This window comes from Mauremys mutica, chromosome 18 (assembly GCF_020497125.1).
Source record: "Mauremys mutica isolate MM-2020 ecotype Southern chromosome 18, ASM2049712v1, whole genome shotgun sequence".
Classification (NCBI taxonomy): domain Eukaryota; kingdom Metazoa; phylum Chordata; order Testudines; family Geoemydidae; genus Mauremys; species Mauremys mutica.
The window spans coordinates 13,470,002-13,489,177 of NC_059089.1; the positions used below are offsets into that span (position 1 = coordinate 13,470,002).

At 54.2% G+C, this 19,176-nt stretch overlaps 1 protein-coding gene across 9 annotated transcripts in view; it reads right to left on the reverse strand.

Annotated features, from left to right (window-relative positions):
* Positions 1–19,176, reverse strand: part of ASTN2 (astrotactin 2) — a 614,387-nt gene that overhangs the window by 213,829 nt on the left and 381,382 nt on the right. For all 9 annotated transcript variants that reach the window (XM_044992620.1, XM_044992622.1, XM_044992619.1 and 6 more), the window contains 3 exons: positions 4,838–4,962; positions 4,164–4,268; positions 1,500–1,679 (listed from right to left, as the gene is read on the reverse strand). In XM_044992620.1, coding sequence (XP_044848555.1) covers positions 1,500–1,679; positions 4,164–4,268; positions 4,838–4,962 — 410 coding nt within the window. The remainder of the gene's footprint in view (positions 1–1,499; positions 1,680–4,163; positions 4,269–4,837; positions 4,963–19,176) is intronic.

The window sequence follows — 19,176 nt, forward strand, 5'->3', positions numbered from 1 at the left end:
TGTGAAAGAGCCAAAGGTTCAGATCTCCTAGCCATTCACCCAGTGAGGGCCAACGTGGTCCCCTTAATGCACCTGTTTGCTGGGGGAGGCAGTGCACTGCAGGAGCTAAAGCAGTGGGCTAGATGTCAGGAGACCCGGACTCTGTCACTGGCCTGCTCTGTGATCTTGAGCAACTCCACAGATACCTTTGTACCTCACCTCCCTCATCTGTAAAATGAGGATAATGTTACTCACCCACCTTTCTAAAGTGTGTGGAGAGCTACGGATTAAAAGCACTACATGACAGCACTCTTGCTATTATTTACTTTCGTCATCAAATCCAGAGTCTACTCTAAATTATGCCCTTGTAAATCTGGAGTAACTCCACTGTCTCTCTGGAGTGGAGTCTCCCTGGATTTGAGTCAGCATAACTGGGAGCAGAATCTGGCCCTCTGAGTATTTCACACTAACCCATTTTCCAAGGGATTCCAGGAAGCTGCACAGTCCGAATGATTAATAGCATCGCAAATATATAAACAACATATCGCCACATTTTCCTCCCCATTCGACAGGGCATTGCTATGGCAAACGTCCATTTATCAATATTTAAAAATAAAACAAACAAGAATGGCGTGTTATAAATAACCCAGAAGAACAACTACGGCTGGGATGCAGAAGAAAAATAGCTAAAGGTTCACACCGCCCCACAATGTGTGTTAGTCTCCTGTCAGTCATAGCATGTCAGGCCACACTCTACGTAGAGAGGATAGAATGGAAGTGCCTTTGCAATCTCTGCTATTGTGAATCCTATAATATGTCCCATGTGTTCATACAAATGCTGTGGTCCATTTGAGTGGGAAAAGATCAAGTCAAAGGACTATCCCGGGTTCTCTGGAGGAGGGAAATGAACTGGTACCCGGAAGGCTACAGCAATAAAGGAGTTTTTTATAAACATAACCTAATTGCATTACTTCAAAGGCCTGAAGTTTATTGCCCTGCTTAATGATGTGTCTTGTTATTTATAGTGCAGCACAATGAGTCTGCTATTGATTTAATACACTTCCTTAAAGACTGTCATTGTCACAAGCGATAAAACGAAGCCATTCCGAGACAGCTCAATTATGTCACATTTATATAAAACAACCCAAATCACCCAGGGCGTTCCAGGGGCTACCACAACAGGGTAGGGAAGCAGATGACAAGGATCGTGGCAAGTTCTTCGCAAAACGGCCTGCAGGCGACAGCCCAGTGGGCAGATGAGGGAGGGTGCGCGTCTGGGGAAAGCCAATGGCAGGAACGGGCAGATCGCCGATCCAGGGCCTAGCTGGAATTTTGGACTGACTCTGGGACACAGGCAGGCTTGTGTCGCTAGCCATTGGGTCAACCCAGGCCTTCAGTCTGCTCCTAATTACAGGCATGGCCCGAAGCGCCTGCAGGGTGGTGGTGAGAGGACTGGGGACGGGTGGTTTGGCAGCAGTGGGTGTGCCCGAGGCAGCAGCTCCTCCCTGGGTTCCCCTTACCTTTCTGGTACTGCAGCCAAAGCTGCTGTTGGACCTTCTTGCTGGGGAAGTGGATGGTGCAGCTGAACTCTGACCCATACAGCGCCTCTTCGATGTAGTGAGAGCCGAACTGCTGCACGAACGACAGCAGCTCCTCCCGGCTGCTCTCCTTGCTTAGGATCTTCAGCACATTTGCAAATCCTGAAAGAGTGAGCATCTCCTCGGTAAATAGCCCAGGCAGGGCAGCCAGAAATTGGTCTGGGAGGTGTGGGCAGTGGGCACTCTCTGATCCCTGAACACTCATGTGCCAGCTGCATTTCCTCCTCCTCTACCCCTCTCTGTGGCTTACAGTATCATTTGCTAAACACATGCTGGTCACCTGGGTCTGCAGCTTTCACACCTTTCTGTGGCTTCCCCTCCCTCAGGGATTTCACAAAGAAGTCACTGGGGACCGTGCTGCAGTGCACACACATGCATGCCTTCCAGGACTGAAGCACGGTTCCTTTTTGCGGGATGCCCCGGGGGGGTATGTCTCAGCTTCGTTTTGCAATTATCACAGCCGGAGATGTTGCCCTAGCGTAGGGATTAATTTATTCCAGATCATACCATGGAGCATCCCCAGAGTTAATATTCTGGGCATGTTTGTTTATTTAAAAAGCTGAAAGTGCCCTGGATGGCTGGGATGGCAAGAAGGTAACTGGACACAGCTGGACTGCCAGCAGCTCCAGATGAAAGTGAGTAGCCCTAAGGCACGTGTCCCAGCTCTCGGGATTGTCACAGGACACTTCCGTTGGAACAAGGCAAGGAGTACCCTGACGTGTCTCCGGATGGCCACTGTCCTGCTTTGAGCACACCGGCCCAGATTCACAAGGAATGTAGGTGCCTACCCCCCGCTGATTTCAACAGGCGTTAGACGCCTTCTCCTTCGTGAATCTGGGCCAGTGTGTCACAAAGAGTGCACAGAGGTACAAGGGGTTAACCTCTGAACTCAGTCGTCCCACTCCTTTGCACGGGTGGGGTGCTCAGGAGTCCTCATTGGCTGCTTGGCAGACAGAGGTGGGGAGGTGCACTGGGGCCACAGGACAGGGCTGGACTTGAGGCTGGGGAAGTGTTCTGGCTGCAAACTTTCTCCTGGCAAGAAAAGCCCTTGCAGATGTCGTCTGTATTTTGTTTCTTCATAGCTGGTGCATCGGGTTTGCAGGGACATTGCCCCGTGACGGGATCTCGGTGAACCATGACAAGGCCAAAGTGTTTTGATGCAGACAAGACATTTGGATGCAATGAGTTTGTCCTCTGGGGCAAATTTTTACACCAGATGATCGAATATAAACCAGATTGCAACGGGGCCAGTCTCTCCAGGTTCTCACAAAGCACCCAGCCCCGGAGTATCGGAGCAGTTACACAAAGGCTGTTGAAAAAGGCTCTTGAGACAGGGCTCTCGAGGATTTGTGTAACAGTGATGTTTAGCCAGATTGCTCAAGAGCAGTTGTGCAATTGGAAGCCTAGCAAATCTAGGTCATTAACCTCCTTGGTTAATCCCAAACTCCCACCATTCCGAGAGGTGCATGAGTCTGTATGTGTACAGGAGGCGGGGTTTAGTTTAGAGAGGCAGAGCCTTGTGGCATGAGTAGGGGGTACGGAGCCAGGAACTTTTGAAAAGGAAAGATGACCCAGGGAGCTGGGAGCCAGGAGACCTGCCCTCTACTGTTCCTCTGCCACTGCTGTCTCTTCCTGGTCAAATCATTTAGCACAAAACAATTAAACGTGGTTGCTTAAATCTAGCCACCGAAAGCCAACAGGAACTGCAGGTGCTCACCACCTCTGAAAAATCAAGTCACTTAGTTAAGTGCCTAAGTAGGGATTTAGGTGCTTAACTTTAGGCACCCAAAATGGACAATTTTGACCTCAGCGTCTCCCTGTGTTGATTTCCCCCCATGTATAATGGGAACAATGGTTTTTATCCCCCACTATAAAGAGCTGTGGATTCCTCGGATGCAGAGCTCTGTGTACAGTAAGGGCTGGATGTTATTATTTTATTACCCTCATTCTGGCTCTGTCTCCATCTGTGACCTTGACCAAATCATGTGAACTATTTGACTCAGTTTCTCTTGTCAGTCTTTTAATAAGCAGCAGGTTTAAAACAGGCAAAAAGTATTTATTCACACAGTGCACAGGCAACCTGTGGAACTCCTTGCCATAGGATGTTGTGAAGGTCAAAAGTATAACAGGGTTCAAAAAAGAACTAGATAAGTTCATGGAGAAAAGGTCCATCAATGGCTATTTGCCAGGACGGGCAGGGATGGTGCCAAAAGCTGGGAATGAGCGACAGGGGATGGATCACTTGATGATCACCTGTTCTGTTCATTCCCTTTGGGCACCTGGCACTGGCCACTGTCGGAAGACAGTGTACTGGGCTAGATGGACCTTTGGTCTGACCCAGTGTGGCCGCTCTTATGTTATATTCTTATGTAAAAAGCAGATAAATCTCTCTGCCGACCTTCCTAGGGGACGGGATTGTGAGCATTGGTGTCTGTACAGAGCCTGGAGATGCAAAGTGCTGGAGAAGTGCTCAGTCTTGAGGCGTGAGTAGTGCTGGGAGAGCCAGTGCCAGCAAGCCAGACCTGCTGCCCACACCCACGCTCTCCTTTCGGCTAGAACTGTATTCATAACGAAGGCAGCTCTCACCTGCAGAGTGGGTGATGGTGCTGAGCTTCACTTTGTACAGGTTGCTTCTGACCCTCCAGTGCTGCACCATGGGGTAGCCCATTGCCTCGTCGTACCTGATGTCTCCTGTAAAGAGGAAACCGGGGCTTAGAGAGTGGAGAGGAGACGGCGCAGGATGCACCCTGGGAAGTGTTACTTTCACTCTGACTGTATTTTTTGCTACATGGTTTGTGGCTACAGATACAATGATAACAGAGACCGTTACCCCAGACAGATCACACTGTCGGAGCGCTGGCGGTACGGCCAGGGCTGAGATGAGGCGGCTGAGCTGTCATGAGCTCACGCTGCTGGAGAAGCTTGCCTTGACACAGACAGGGCACTGCTGGGAGGAAGCTCGCGGGGATGGGACGCAGGTTGGCATAACAACTGTGACCGTGGGCTGGCCAGTGTATTATTTCCAACAGACAGTAGCCAGCTGGACATGGGGAAGGTCTTTGAGACTGAGGTGGAGAGCAGGACCACTGGGGAATGTGGGGAGATGCGGGGGGGGGGGGTTAAACATGGGGGCCAGAGACAGGGAGACAGACACCTCTCTAGGGTGGTGGTCTCCGACAGGCGGCTGTGAAAGCCCAGCCCTGCTGGGGGGAGGGGAGCATACCACCGCCAGGAAGGCTGCCGGGGCAGAGGCTGCTTACCAGTGAGCAGCTGGAGGTCAGGCAGGGGCTCAGAGAGGACGCCGCGGCACTGCTCCTCCACGGGCAGCGGAATCACGATCAGCGCGTCGGCCAGCTGGGGGAAGTCCTTGATGAAGTTATTCTCCCTGCAGAGAGAAAAAAGAAAATTCCAAAGCAACGATGCAGGTGACCTCCCGGTGGCAGGGCTCTGGGGGAGACAGGCACACGCCCAGGGATGGATGGGGTGTGGGCACCTTGTGGCTGTTGCTTCCACTGAAGTCCCACGGGGCAACGTGCACGGATCCATGGACGGGACTGGATCCCCGAGATCCAACCTACAGCGTGATGGGGTTTTCGTTCCTCACCACGCCCTGTCCCCCTGGGCAGCCACTCTCCTCTGGGGCCCACGGCCACCCCACCCCGACCAGGGACTGCAACACTCAGCCGACAGCCCACACGTCAGCTGGCCATGGCACGTTCCTCAGAGGGCGCCGCTGATGCCTGTTCTTGCCCCAGAGGCAGTGCCGCTACGACGCGTCGCCATGGGACAATTAACAGGGACCTAAGGGGGCTTGCGTGTGAGTCCCGGTTAAATCGTGAGGCACCTTAGGAGGAACTAGCCATGCTTTCTGGGTGGGAGTGCGCATGAGTCTAACGTAGCAGCGGGGTCAAGCCAGCACCTCTCAGCAGCACAAAGTCTGCATGAGGCTTTTGGTCACAATACGGTGGTTTTAGGCCCCTGTACCTGCCCCGTCCCCTCTGTGCCAAGCAGAACACAGCAGCTCTGGATGGTTTACTGAGGAGCCGATACAAGTGTCCACCTCTCCCATGAATGCGTCCCCACTTCCACCCTCCGAAGCCCCACACTGCAGGGGGCTGGCGCTCAGAAGCCTGCATTGATGAAAGAGAGCGGGATGTGTTGCTGTAAAAAATCCCACTTATGCCACTCAGAGCATTGGCCAGAAGGGGTCACTAGGGAGTGCTACAAACCAGGTTCCATCCCTCCCTCTTAGTGGACGTAGTGTGGCCTAGGGGATGGGGCACTTGTATAGGACTCAAGAGAGTTGGGGCCTAATCCCACCTCTGACACCGGCCTGCTGGGTGACGATAGGCAAGTCATTTCCCTCTCTGTGCCTCAGTTTCCCCCTCTGTAAAATGAGGACCATGATACTGACTTCCTTGGTAAAGCCCTTTGAGCTCTACAGATGAAAATCTTCCAGAACAGCTAGGCATTACTATTCTGCAGGGATCTCAGCGCTCGAGGCCCCTGGCCCCAGGTCACCACGGTTAGCATTGTGTTTGCACCTCTCAGCTGTAAGAAGCAGATCTGGTGCTTGCAGGCGGCAGAGGAGCGTTCAGAGAGCCTCTGCTTGGAGCTACAGTTGCTGTCAGCCATGTCCTGGAACACCCGCAGATGGATCCCGGCGGATGGAGACAGCTTTGAGATCCGACTCTCGCATGTACTGCCATTCAGTTTCAATCCCACATTTCCCTCCAAGGAAGGTGAGTCACTAATTAGTTCCCCTGGGGGCTGCTTCATTGTTATCCCTCTTAGCTTCCTGGCAGTGGAGATGCTAGAAGAACCTGCCTGTCAGGCCCAGGAAGCATTCGCTGCTTCTGATCTGGCTGTTTAGCTGTGCCGCCGCGGTGTAAGGTGTCAGATGGGGACACAGGAAGTGGCGCAACTCCCCAGGGTTGGCCACCTTCCATCATCCACCTCTCCTGGATGGTCACAAAGAGCCAAATTCATCCCTGGTGCAACACCATTGCCCTGATGTTGTTCCCCAGGGATTCTCATGCGTGAGAGACGGAGCCCTTGTTGGAGCAATCGAGGGGATAAGGAAGTGGAACGGATGCAGCCCTCGGAGCCTCAGGGCAGATCACTTAGCAGCACCTTCGACTCTTGTCCCTCACTCTTCTCTTTATTTTCCATAGCACCCCGTCCAGCTGTACGGTCACCCACCTCCCCAGAGCTGCCATCCCCTCCCCGTCTCCGCGGCCTGTCCACAGCTCTCCACACTCCCGCTGGGGCTCAGTGGGCCGCCGTGGCAAAGGCACACCCGTTTTCCTGGCCAGCGGCACACGAGGGGGTGATGTGGCCAGCACCACGTCCGACCGCATCGGCGGTGACGTTCCAGGGGAAGAGCTAGTGAGACCGACAACCCGGAGAGCTGTAATCAAGATCCTGAACAACCCAGCCACCACAGCGCCCCCTGCTGGGTGCTGATCCAACATGCCACAAGGCCCCAGTCTATTAGCATCCCCAGGTCCCCTCACTTCACCAAAAAGCCCCACTTGACCCTGGTCCGATCAGGGGTGCCCATCAAAACCAGCCAATTTGCTTTTAATTCTCTCTTGGATTTGGTCCAGTCTGCAACATGAGCCTTCTTCACCTGCTCCCCTCCCTGCTAACTTCCCACCAAGCTGCTCTCCCTCCCTCCCTCCCTCCCCGCCCAACATGCTATTTCACTCGAGGCAAAACCTCGTTCCTCCGCTGAAGGAATCAGCCCTCCTGCCTCCCGCTCCAGCAGCTCCCCAGGCCGTTCCCAATCTCAGCTGCAGAACTGTGGGTCCCTCCCCAGTCTCCATGTCCGGGCCTCTTCTCCCCTTCTGCTGCTCTTCCTTACTGAACTCTGCAAAGGGCTTCGGGAGAGACAGCTGATATGAAAGACGCTCCACCAAATAAACTCGCAATGATGTGTGTAGGGCAGGAACGGAGAGCCAACCGCAAACCCATGGAGTGCTGGGGGGAGGCGGGCACAAGCCTATCAGTGCAAGGCGAGGGAGGGAGCCTAGCCCGCTCTCTGCACCCAGGGCACATGCTCCACCTCCTTTATCCCGCACTCGCCTCCGAGGGCCTCAAGTATCTCACAGCGGAGCGGAGCTGCCCAGGAGCACCCGCTACACAAATCGAACCCTGAGGTCTGTGCTTCCTTCAGACAGAGAGAACCAGTCTTCATGGCGAAGGGCAGGAGAAGCCGGCAGCAAGGGGTCTGGGAAACTCTTGATCCTTGTTGGGGATTTCTAAGGGATGGTGCCGATAGCGAGCCTGGCTACCGCTGACTCTTTGCTGGCTTGCTCGGCCCTCTGGAAAACCACGGCTGTGACGAGTGACGTTTCTATTCCTGGCTGATGGATGTTACTGGAAAGCACATGCTGCCTGCTGGGCATAGACAAACCACGCTGCTGTTGTGACAAACACCACAGGGCCTTGTGGGAAACCCAGGGGCTTGGTTCTTTGGGAGCCATAACCGGGACCAGATTTGCAATGGAGCTCAGCTCCCAGCGTGCACGCCCTGGAAAACCGAAAAACTTGTCTTGGCTGCCGAGATGGACCCCATGGGGCGTGCTGAGCCCCTCAAAAAATGTGGCCTTGGACAACCCCTCACAGGAAGCTCCGTGGCCAGCTTCGCCCTGTGCAGCCCGGCGTGCCAACCTGCTGCCCGCACTGCAGGCTGCTGTCACTCGACAGGCCCAGGCTGAGCCTGCAGCAGCGGCTGTTCACTGGCTCTGCCCCCATGCACGATGGAAGTGCAGGGCAAGAGACAGGAACTGCACCCCAACGACAGGAACTGGGGTCTGGCTGTGGATTTAACAGCGGCTTGTGTTCTCTGCCGCCTTGCATCCTGTCAACAAAGGAGCCAGCACCTCACTGCATCTCAGAGGTTTCGCTTCAAGCAACGTTTGATTGGTTGGGGGTTGGTGGGGAGGGGGAATCTCTCTTTCCCTGTCACTCACAGGCAGATCTAATATTGACCACACTACACTCCTGATCCCGGGTGGCTAAGGCGTGATTTGCTGTTCTAAGCCTTTCCCCATCTTAGCAGTGCAAACGGGTTAGCAATTACCACATCAGCTTCAAGCCTGGGTGGGTGGGTAGAGACAGGGGAGGGAGAGAGGTTAGGGGCATAGGGAGAGACATGATCAATTTATTCAGCTTTCTTCCCAGCATGCGTGTACAGCCTCAGCATAGAGGGAAACCAGGCCACACGGATGCCAATTTCCAAGACAGCTGAAAACACACACCACCACGAAATAACAGCGTTAGGCCAGACCCTATTCTAGGGCAGCTCCACTGACGCTCATTTGCAGCATCTTAGGATCTGGCTTGTTTGTACCCATGACGAGCCATCACGCTACTGGGGCTGAGGATTATGGGTGACGATGGGGCAGCTCAGCCCTCATGACCACCTCAGCAAGAGAACCAAACTCCCGGGCAAGAGAAACACTTGTCAAAAGCTGAGCCGTGGACCAGCATCTAAATGGATTTGGTCATTGCTCATCGAAAGGCTGCCGAGCGGCCTGTTTCATTCTCCATGGACTCTGGCTTAATGCCGGCTGCCTCTCCCACTCCCTTCGCTGACAGCGAGCTCAGCATGGGAGACAGCGTTCTCTGCCCTCTTGGCTAGCAGAGGAAAGTCGGTGGCATGAGCTGCTCAACGTGTGCAGAAAATCAGCTCTGTCCTGGCAGTAGCTCTATGTGCAAACCATGCACATGCTGCAGAGTGTTCCGATGTCTGGGTAATGTGCTAGCCGCGTCTAGGTACATTAAATACCATAGTGGCACAGGCTTTGCCCTACCAGATTTGAGCCCTGGTCCACATAAATCTGGTGTCCTGCCTCCAGCACCAGAGCAAACACAAAGGAAAATGACTCCCCCCACAGCCTTCCCTACAAAATGCACCTAGTTAATTGTGCAAAGCTGTATAAGGGAGGAGGATAATCCCTTATTCATGAGCCAGACACATGTATGGGAACTGGGCAAACCCTATTATCACTCTGCGTACATGTCGCACGTCCAATAGGGTGACCAGATCACCACCCTAAAATATTGGGACACATTGGCCCCGCCCACAGTCCGTCCCCGCTCCTCCACTCTGCCCCAGGTCCCGCCCCCCTCCCCACTCGCCCCCCCCGTGCCTTTCCTCATCCCCCAGCCTGCTGCTGGCTTTCTGTGTCCCTCCTCAGTCCCCCACCCACCGCTTGCCTCCCCGCCGGCCACTCACCCCTACGGCGCCGACTTCCCCTCTCCCGGGTGGGTGCTCGCCCACCCCCCGCCTCTTTCTGCCCCTGCACCGCCCTCGCTCTGCCCCCATTCCACCCCCTTCCCCCAAGCCTCCGCTCCTGCCCTGCCTCTTCTCCGCCCCCCTCCCTCCTGGAAACAGCTGTTTGGCGGCAGGAAGCGCTAGAGCCGGGGAGGAGCAGGGACGTGGTGCACTGGGGGAAGAGCGGGAGAAGGAGGCGAGGATGGAGGAGCTTGGATGCAATTTTTCCCCGTGGATGCTCCAGCCCCAGAACACCCACAGGGTCAGCGCCTCCCTCCCACTCGCCTCCTTACCGGAATATCGGGAAAAATGGCGTCCCGATCATACATTGATCGGGACACGGGACAAAGGGTTAAATATCAGGACATCTGGTCACCCTAACTGTGGGATTGTTTTGGTGAGAGTGTGGGAAGCTAGATATGCAGACTCAAGGACGGGCTAGTTCTCATCTGCTAGCAGGCAGTAAACAGGATAATAAATTAGAAGGTTGCATAGAATGGCAATTATCCAATGAAGTTACAGCTGTGCTTGTGTGTACCTTATTAACCAATTAGCAACTGCTTGATTGCTTGACCTTAATTGTATATAAGAGCATGCTGGAGAGAAATAAATGACTTTGCTTCCAATCATATTGACTGTTGAGCTTTGTTCATGTACGCCTGCGATGCAACACCTAACTTCCAGTGACACCTATTTGTGCACATACTACACACACCATGTGCATCATACGGAGCACACGTGGAGGGTTACACAGATGCAGCCAGAGGAATCTAGGCACAACCCCAATGTGTTTGGGGTAAGAGCAGGATTTTAGTAAAAACTGCTGTGCTAGGGCAGCAGCTGGGGAGAGAGAAGGAGAAAGCAGAGGCAACTGGGAGAAATCCCGAAGGTAATCTGAACGCAATGGTTTCTAGCTGAGGCAGGAGAGCTATAAAAAGATGTTCACTGAAGAGCTGTGGGCTGTAGTGCAGGTTTTGTTCTGTAAGCAAGGAGCTAAAGAAAAGCAGGTCCAGCTGCATTGGTGCATGTGGTTGCAAGGGAAGGTGTGTGTGTCTGTGGACTCCGCATCCGTATTGTTGTGCCTGTGCGGGGTGGTGCGAATGGCCACAATGCATTGGCTACATCTGGCTGCAGTGTGTCTGAGTGAGCAGTTCTGATGATACATTCTTTGCTCGCTTTTCTTTCTGTAACTCCTCCCTCCTCTCTGCCCCCAGCTCCGTCTTCAGCACCAACCTTGCCTGTGCCACTATTGTGTGCCCGGTCCTCAAACTCAAGTGCATACCAGACACAGCAACTTAGAAGAAGAGCAACAGGGCAAGGCAAAACAGCCACGAGGCAGCCCGGGCCTCCATCACAGAATTGTAGGGCTGGCAGTAGCCTCAAGAAGTCATCAGATCCAGCCCCCCATGCTGAGGCAGGACCAAGTAAACCTGGACCATCCCTGACAGGTGTTTTCTAAGTTATTCTTTAAAACCTCCAAGGTTTCCCACAACGTACCTAGGAAGCCTATTGCAGAGCTTATCGTTAGAAGGTTTTTCCAAATACCTAAACTAAGTCTCCCTTGCAAACAGATTAAGCATGCAGATTAAGAACTTCTCGTCCTTCCTTCAGTGGACATGCAGAACTATTGATCACCATCCTCTTAATAACAGCTCTTAACATAGTGACGATTTATCAGGTCCCCCTCAGTCTTCTTTTCTCAAGACTAAAAACACACCCAGCTTTTTTAACCTTTCCTCATAGGTCAGGTTTTCTAATCCTTTTATCACTGTTGTTGCTCTCCTCTGGACTCTCTCCAATTTCTCCACAACTTTCTTAAAGTGTGGCACCTGGAACTGCAGACGAGACTCCAGCTGAGGACTTACCAATGCTAGTAGAATGGGACAATTGCCTCTTATGTCTTACATATGACATACCTGTTGATGTACCTCACAATGTGAGCCTTCTTCACAACCGCAGCACATTGTTGACTCATAGTCAACTTGTGATTCACTATAAGCCCCAGATCCTTTTCAGCCGTTCTACCATCTAGCCAATAATTCCCCATTTTGTAGTCGTGCCTTTGATTTTTCCTTCCTAAGTGAAATACTTTGCACTCGTCTTTATTAAATTTCATGTTGTTGCTTCCAGACCAATTCTATCATTTGCCAGTCTTGTTCTGAATTCCAGTAATGTCCTCCAAGGTGCTTGCAACCCCTCCCAGCTGGTGCCATCTTCAAATTTTATAAGCAAACTCTCTACTCCATCATCCAAGTCATTACTGAAAATATTGAATAGTCCAGCACCCAGGACTGACCCCTGCAGGATCCCACTAGATACAGTCTCCCAGTTTGTCAATGAACCATTGATAACGACCCTGAAAATGGTCCTTCCACCACTTGTGAACCCACCTTCTAGTAATTTCGTCTAGCCCACATTTCCCAGGTGTATGAGCATGCCATGTGACACTGTGTCAAAAGCCTTACTAAAATCAAGATAGATAATGTCTACCGCTTCCCCCCTTCCACTAGGTCAGTAAACCTGTCAAAGAAAGAAATAAGGTTGGTTTAGCAAGATTTGTTCTTGACAAATCCCTGCCGGCTATTACTTCTTACCCTATAATCATGTAGGTGCTTACAAACTGATTGGTATTGAAGTTAGCCTGCCTGGCCTATAGTTCCCCAGGTCTTCTTTGTTCCCCTTTTCAAAGATATTTTCTCCATGGAGAACTAGATGGTGTTTTCTTGTGAGTGGGCACGGGGCCGAGCTGATATCTGCTCTCGCAGGCAAGAGGAGAGAGAGCTGGGGAGCGAAGGAGCATAACCATGGACATCTCTTCTCTCTTCTCCTCCCCTTCACATCCCCTGGGATTTGGTTCGGAGTGGCCAGAGCTGCAGCTTAAGGTCTCAGCCAGCAGAGGGCCGTCGCTCCTTTTCATCTGTCCGTTATGATAAACTTACAGCTTCTGCTCAAGTAAATGCATAAGAAAGAGTTTCCGCCCGGCGTTTGTGCTCTTAAGAAGCACTGATCAAAGCCCGCAAGGCTGAACTCGGTGCAAGGAACAGAAACGTCAGAGAGGGGAGGAAAAGGTTCAGGAGGGATTCAAAGATGCAGCGGCGCAGGCGGGATGTCTAGGTGAGGGACAGAGTCTGTGTGCTGCTGGCATATGTGCAACGGTGGGTATGGGTGTGTACACGCGTATACACATGCATGTGTTTTCACAGGCACCTGCATGCAGGCATGAGAGTATATGTATCAGCATGGGATAGTGTGCTGTGTGTGTGTGTGTGACAGTGTGTGTGTGTAAGCGAGCAGCTCCATGGTTTCTATCAACCGTGGAACAAACTTTGCTCCAATCAGATCCATGTAGTGTCCAAAATATCTGCCGTCTATGAACCCCCCTACAACAGAACATTAGAGCCCCCCTCCCCATTTCTTCGATCCCTAATGCTTCTGTTTTCCAGAGCAGTAATAACACCACTATCTCCTGAAAGGTCTGTACTTTGAATGAACTCACAACCAGGCCCGGATTAACCAACGTGCCGCTTGCATGGGGCCCTAGGCCAGCTGAGGGGTGCTGTGACCCCACGCACCAGGTCGCAACGCTGCTCACTCAAATTTGGCCCAGGGAGGCTAAGGGGAGCAAGTGGAGCTGCTGGGCAGCAGGTATTGGGCAGAGCCAGCCGTGCCCAGGACGGGAGTGGAGCACTGAGCAGTGGGTGAGGGGCTTGGGTGAGTTGTTGGTTGGCTTTGGGGTGAATGGGGAGCGTAGGTGCCATCTCCTTGGGTGCTCAGGGGCTCATGCACCCATGGATTAAAACAGAGGGTGCTCAGCACACACTGGGCTGGCCGGGGCTGCTGCTCTGGCGGCCCTGGGGCTGGCCACAAATCAGCTGTTTAGCCATTGGCCCTGCGCCCCGCTCAGCTGTTGAGCGGTTCTGCCCCACTCAACTTGCTCCTCTCTGCCCCCTGCCCTCCTCGCTGCCCTTAAGGAGATGGAGTAAAGCCCCAGGCGTGCGCTTTTGGCGCAGATACGATGACACGAGGTTGTGAGAGGTAGTCATAGGCAGTGCTTCATCCATCACGCATCGTCCCAAGGTGCAATTCTGTGAAAGCATTAGATATCCTGTGCAGCTATTTGAACAACAAGCCCAACGTACGATGGCCCAGGCTGGATATAACTGAGGGTGGATTTACATTTAAAGACAGCCAATGCCTCACGATAATATCGTTTTCCGCTGGGAAAATATTCTGCTGAGAAACCGTTTGTTGGGGTCTGATGGGCACCGTCACTTCTTCCCTCATTCTTGGGAACTGGGGCTTTCTCCTGCCATCCCCATTATGAACCCACCTGCTTCTCACAGAATTTCCAGACCATCAGGCCAGCATGTGGGTATCCTGCCTCCAGCAGTGGTAGACAGGGGATGCTTCAGACGACAGCAGCCATCATTCCCCTCCACCCCGCTCCATTGCATCTGTGCACAGTGCATTAGCTGATGCCCTGAAGGATGAGATTTAATTACCCTTATCTTAGCTGGCACAGCTACTAATGGGAATCAAATTATCAGCCAGAGTGGTCATGTCCAGGAAACGACGTGAAAATGGCACCTTTTCACGCCACAGAGCTGCTGTACCAGTCTGACATGCTGAGTGTAATGACAAGAATAGGGTGATGCTCTGATTCCTCTTCGCTAAGGGAGAGTGAGCCACATTCTAGCCTGGCCTGGGCATCATTCACATTTTGAACTAACTTTCAGTCGCAGGATCTTTACCACTGTGCAAGCTCAGAAGAGCCCACTTGTCTTTCAATCCCAGCTCGAGGCTGCAGGGCTGGAAATCTCTTTTTACTTGGATCTAGAGGCACTGGGAGACAGTAAACAAGGAGTCCTATTTTCACAGTCACTTTGGAGAGGGTAAATCTAACCCCAGAATTGGATTTGGTGTCCGCCTGCGCCAGTGAATTGCACAGGCTGATTATGTGTGGCGTGAAGTAGCATTACTTATTCTGAATTGACTGGCCATTCATTTTGTGTGAGTCCCTGCTCCTGTATAATGAGACAGGGTAAAACGAAGAGACTAATCAGTTTTCACTGTGCCCAACAGCCTGAGTATCTGCAGTGTCTCGTCGTCTGGCAGAGCCCAGGGCACCGCAGAGAGGAGTAACCCGGAAGGCTCATTAACCCTGGCGAAAGGTGAAGGAAGCCAGCTTCACGCCTCGTATTCCAAGGAGAGTTGTGATCTGCTAGAGTTACACTGGAGATGGATTTGGCCCAAGGTTTCGGTGCCCCTTAGTGCAGAAAGGTCCAGGCCTGTCACACTGGGGCTGGGGCTAGTTGGAGAGAGCCAAGCAGAACGTGACCAGCCCACTCACTCCAGTGGTGTGACACAGCCAGTGTGGGACAAGGGGATGGGTGGACTGATGTGAGAGTTACAAGGGCAAGCGGTCAGAAGGCTCTGGGGAGCAGAGGTCTGGAGACAGATCAGTGCCCCATGTGGGACAGAGAGGACCCATGTGGGTTAGCAGAACGGAGAGCCTGCTCCCCGGGGAGAGTGAGGACTCCAGCCGGTTGCTGTACAGCGGCAGCCCATTGTCCGGGTGCAGCAGAGAGGAGCCTGCTGGCAGGCTGCCTTGAAGGACAGTGAGCTATGAGCCCCAAGCTTTCTAATCCCTCAGCTGCAGGCTGGAGAAGCCCTTTCTCCAAGGCGTGAGCTGTTTTTCACTGCAAGCCAGCTCCCGCCCGGCTCCTGTGGGAGGTAGCGGAGCACGCAGATGCTGCATTGCATTAGATCAAGGGGCCAACATGACAGCCTCTGGTGGCAAGATGGTACCATTTGGTTGGTACAGGAAAGGAAAGAAACCTCTTCTTCTCTTGACGAGAGCAGAACTGTCAGGGTTCAGTGGAAATCCAGAGAGAGGGGGCAGGGGAGAGATCAGATCTGACTCCGCTTCTCGGAAATGCACCTCATTTCAGGGACCATCAGCATACGGGGCAGAGGCAGGTTTTATTCCTGAGCCGATGCGCCAAGCCAAGGAAAGGGCCTTTCCAGGAGCCCGAAGGAGATCATCATGGGGACTCTGCATCACGCGTGCCCCCAAACAGCACGGCTACGAGGCAGACAGACTGCGGCCCAGGCTCCCCTGCACGGGGGCAGAGCGGCTGGGAAGCAGGTTGAAATTGAACGAAGGAAACAGGAACAGCTGTTCCCGTTCTAGTCTGGGGCTCCAGCGCTAAACACTTGGGGAGAGGGGGGCAGAAGTGACAGGAGATTCAGTCAGTCAGTCACTCACCCCTAATGCTGTCAGCACAGAGGAAAACTCTGCCTGCGCTCCATTCCCTACCCCTCCCTGCCACATTAAGAATATGTGCCAGTGTTTTAGCTCCATTAATAAACAGCCCAACAGTCTTCAATAGCTGCTTTACCCCCCTCCGTTCTGGGGAAATTAGCATTTAAATTGAGGTATTTCAGGGAGGTAAATCATGAACGTGCCAGAACGGGAGGGTAGCCTCGCCCGCCAGCGCTGCTTCCAAGCTCATGCGGCGCTGCGTGGGTTTGTGTACACACACAATCCTTATTGCCTGCTTGTGGGTCCATCACCTGCTACAAAAGGAGGACCGGTGCCAGGAAGGCGCTCAGGGCTGCGTATTCGAGACGGCCTCAGCCTGGCCCCTGAAAGGGGGTGCACGGGCTGGACAGATAGATCTGCATTTGTGCATGCTGCAGGGTGGCAGGTGCCAAGGGCCAATGGCTCTGCAGTTGCAAAGGTTGCAAACACCGGTTTGGAAGGGCCAGCCCAAGGGGTGCTTTGCAGCCAGGGGTGGCTCTAGCTTTTTTGCCGCCCCAAGCACGGCAGTCAGGCTGCAGGAGGTCCCCAGTCCTGCAGATTCGGCGGCTGGCCTGTGGGAGGTCCGCCGGTCCCACAGCTTCAGTATACCCGCCACCGAATTGCCGCCGAATCCGCAGGACCGGCGGACCTCCCGCAGGAACGCCGCCGAAGGATGCCTGACTGCTGCCCTCGCAGGCACCGGCAGGGCGGCCCCTGCGGCTTGCTGCCCCAGGCACACGCTTGGAGCGCTGATGCCTGGAGCCGCCGCTGTTTGCAGCGAGACAGGCACTATCCTGACCGTGTGGATCAAAGGAAGCAGAAAGCTGCCTGGGGCCTTCCTGCTTCTGTCACCACACCAGGTCCTTCGGGGTGGGCGCTGTCGTCCCGTCCCACAAGCTCCTTGCCTCCTCCTCTCCCCGGGGGTTATCAGCGCATTGCTGTAAAGTTATCGGCACTGTAGCCGTGAGGTGCTGAAAATGATTCAGTCAATCGGAGCTGGCGAAGTGCCTTGGGCTCTGTCTTGACAGCTCTTTGATCCAAGCACTGGAATACTAATCGTGCTGCCACTTTCCTACTGCCCATGTCGCTCGGCACTGCAGCCCAGGGAGGCTCCAGACAGCATCACCTGGGCTCCTCTTCCTTAATAGCATCTGATCTGGGAACACGAAGGCATGGCAGGGATGACATATGCCCACGGGAATGGAGAAATAAACAGGCAGCTGTCCGCAGAGAAAACACAACTCCAGAGCCCTGACAGAAACGACAGGAGCGCCTACACGGAGCAGGACTGGGGAAGCGAGGGGGTCGGCTTGTGAAGAAGAAACAGCATCGACTGTCTTCCCCAGTCTTCTCAATGCCAGACTGCAACAGCAGCACACATGGCAACAATGGCTGAGCTTGGAAACAGCATGGCCTTCGCTGACACCTAGAGATGGGGGCTCTGCTCTGAGAGCTGGGGCCGTTCTGAGCTGACAACACTCTGAGACTGCTGTCTTTCAGTGGAGTCTGAGGACCACGAAACTCCACCAGTGCCAGGGGAGGCCTGGCCGGCTCCAGGATGGCACAGGGGCGAGGGGAGGCCAGGCGGGCTCCAGGACGGCGGCGAAGGGAGGCCAGGCAGGCTCCAGGACAGCACCAGGGCGAGGGAAGGCCCGGCCGGCTCCAGGACGGAACCGGGGGTGAGGGAAGGCCCGGCCGGCTCCAGGACGGAACCGGGGGCGAGGGAAGGCCCGGCTGGCTCCAGGACGGCACTGGGGCAAGGGGAGGCCCATCAGGCTCCAGGACGGCACCGGGGCGAGGGGAGGCCCGGCCAGCTCCAGGACGGCGCCGGGGCGAGGGGAGGCCCGGCTGGCTCCAGGACGGCACTGGGGCAAGGGGAGGCCCATCAGGCTCCAGGACGGCGCCGGGGCGAGGGGAGGCCCGGCCAGCTCCAGGGGCGAGGGAAGGCCCGGCCGGCTCCAGGACGGCGCCGGGGCGAGGGGAGGCCCGGCCAGCTCCAGGGGCGAGGGAAGGCCCGGCCGGCTCCAGGACGGCGCCGGGGCGAGGGGAGGCCCGGCCAGCTCCAGGACGGCGCCGGGGCGAGGGGAGGCCCGGCCAGCTCCAGGACGGTGCCGCTGGGAGGGAAAGGGAGACCTGTACCTACAGCAGCCTCTGTGACAGACCAGGTTGTCTACGAGTGGCACCTTGTGGTAATTTCAGGGTGCAGATTACAACAGGAGACTTGGGGAAGTGAAAGTGACAAGTCAAAGGAGTACACGCTCCCCCACACACGTGTGGAAAGCTGCTAAGTATGAGGTACCATTGAGCCCCCGTTAGTTCTTCACCAGAGATCTCCGTCTCCGCAGTGCTCTCCATCCTCGATGGCAGGAGCACTCCCACTCCATCTCCTTTCACAGTAGAAAACTCTTGGTGTGGAGGAGGAAATCCCAAACTCTCGTTGGGGGGCTGGGGTCCCATTGTAAGTCCTAGACCCCCCACAATCCCTTCAGCATGGAGGGAATTTAAAGGCCACATTTCTAATCTCAGCTCTGATGCCAACTTCCTCCAAGGCTTTGGGCAAGTCACTTTTCCTCCCTGCATCTCTGCATCTCCATCCGTCAAGCCAGGTTGGTTGCCAGACATGGGTGCGAACCTAGGGTGACCAGATGTCCTGATTTTATAGGGACAGTCCTGATTTTTGGGTCTTTTTCTTATACTGGCTCCTTTTACCCCCCACCCCCGTTCCGATTTTTCACACTTGTTGTCTGGTCGCCCTATGCGAGCGAAAGCCCCAAGGCCCAGCCGCCCCCGACTGTGTGGTGTTTGAAATCTCAGTGTGGATCCAAATGCTGAGGCCGGGACCCATCTCTCAATAATACCCCTGCCCATCTTAGCAATGGAGTTGGGAGGCTCAGTTAGGCCAACCAGTGCGTTGAAGATGAAGGCAGAGATTGTCAGAGCTGCCTAGCGGGCTGGATGGCGCGGCCACGTCGGTCAGCCTCACTCTCTAGAAATGTTGCGTTATTCGAACT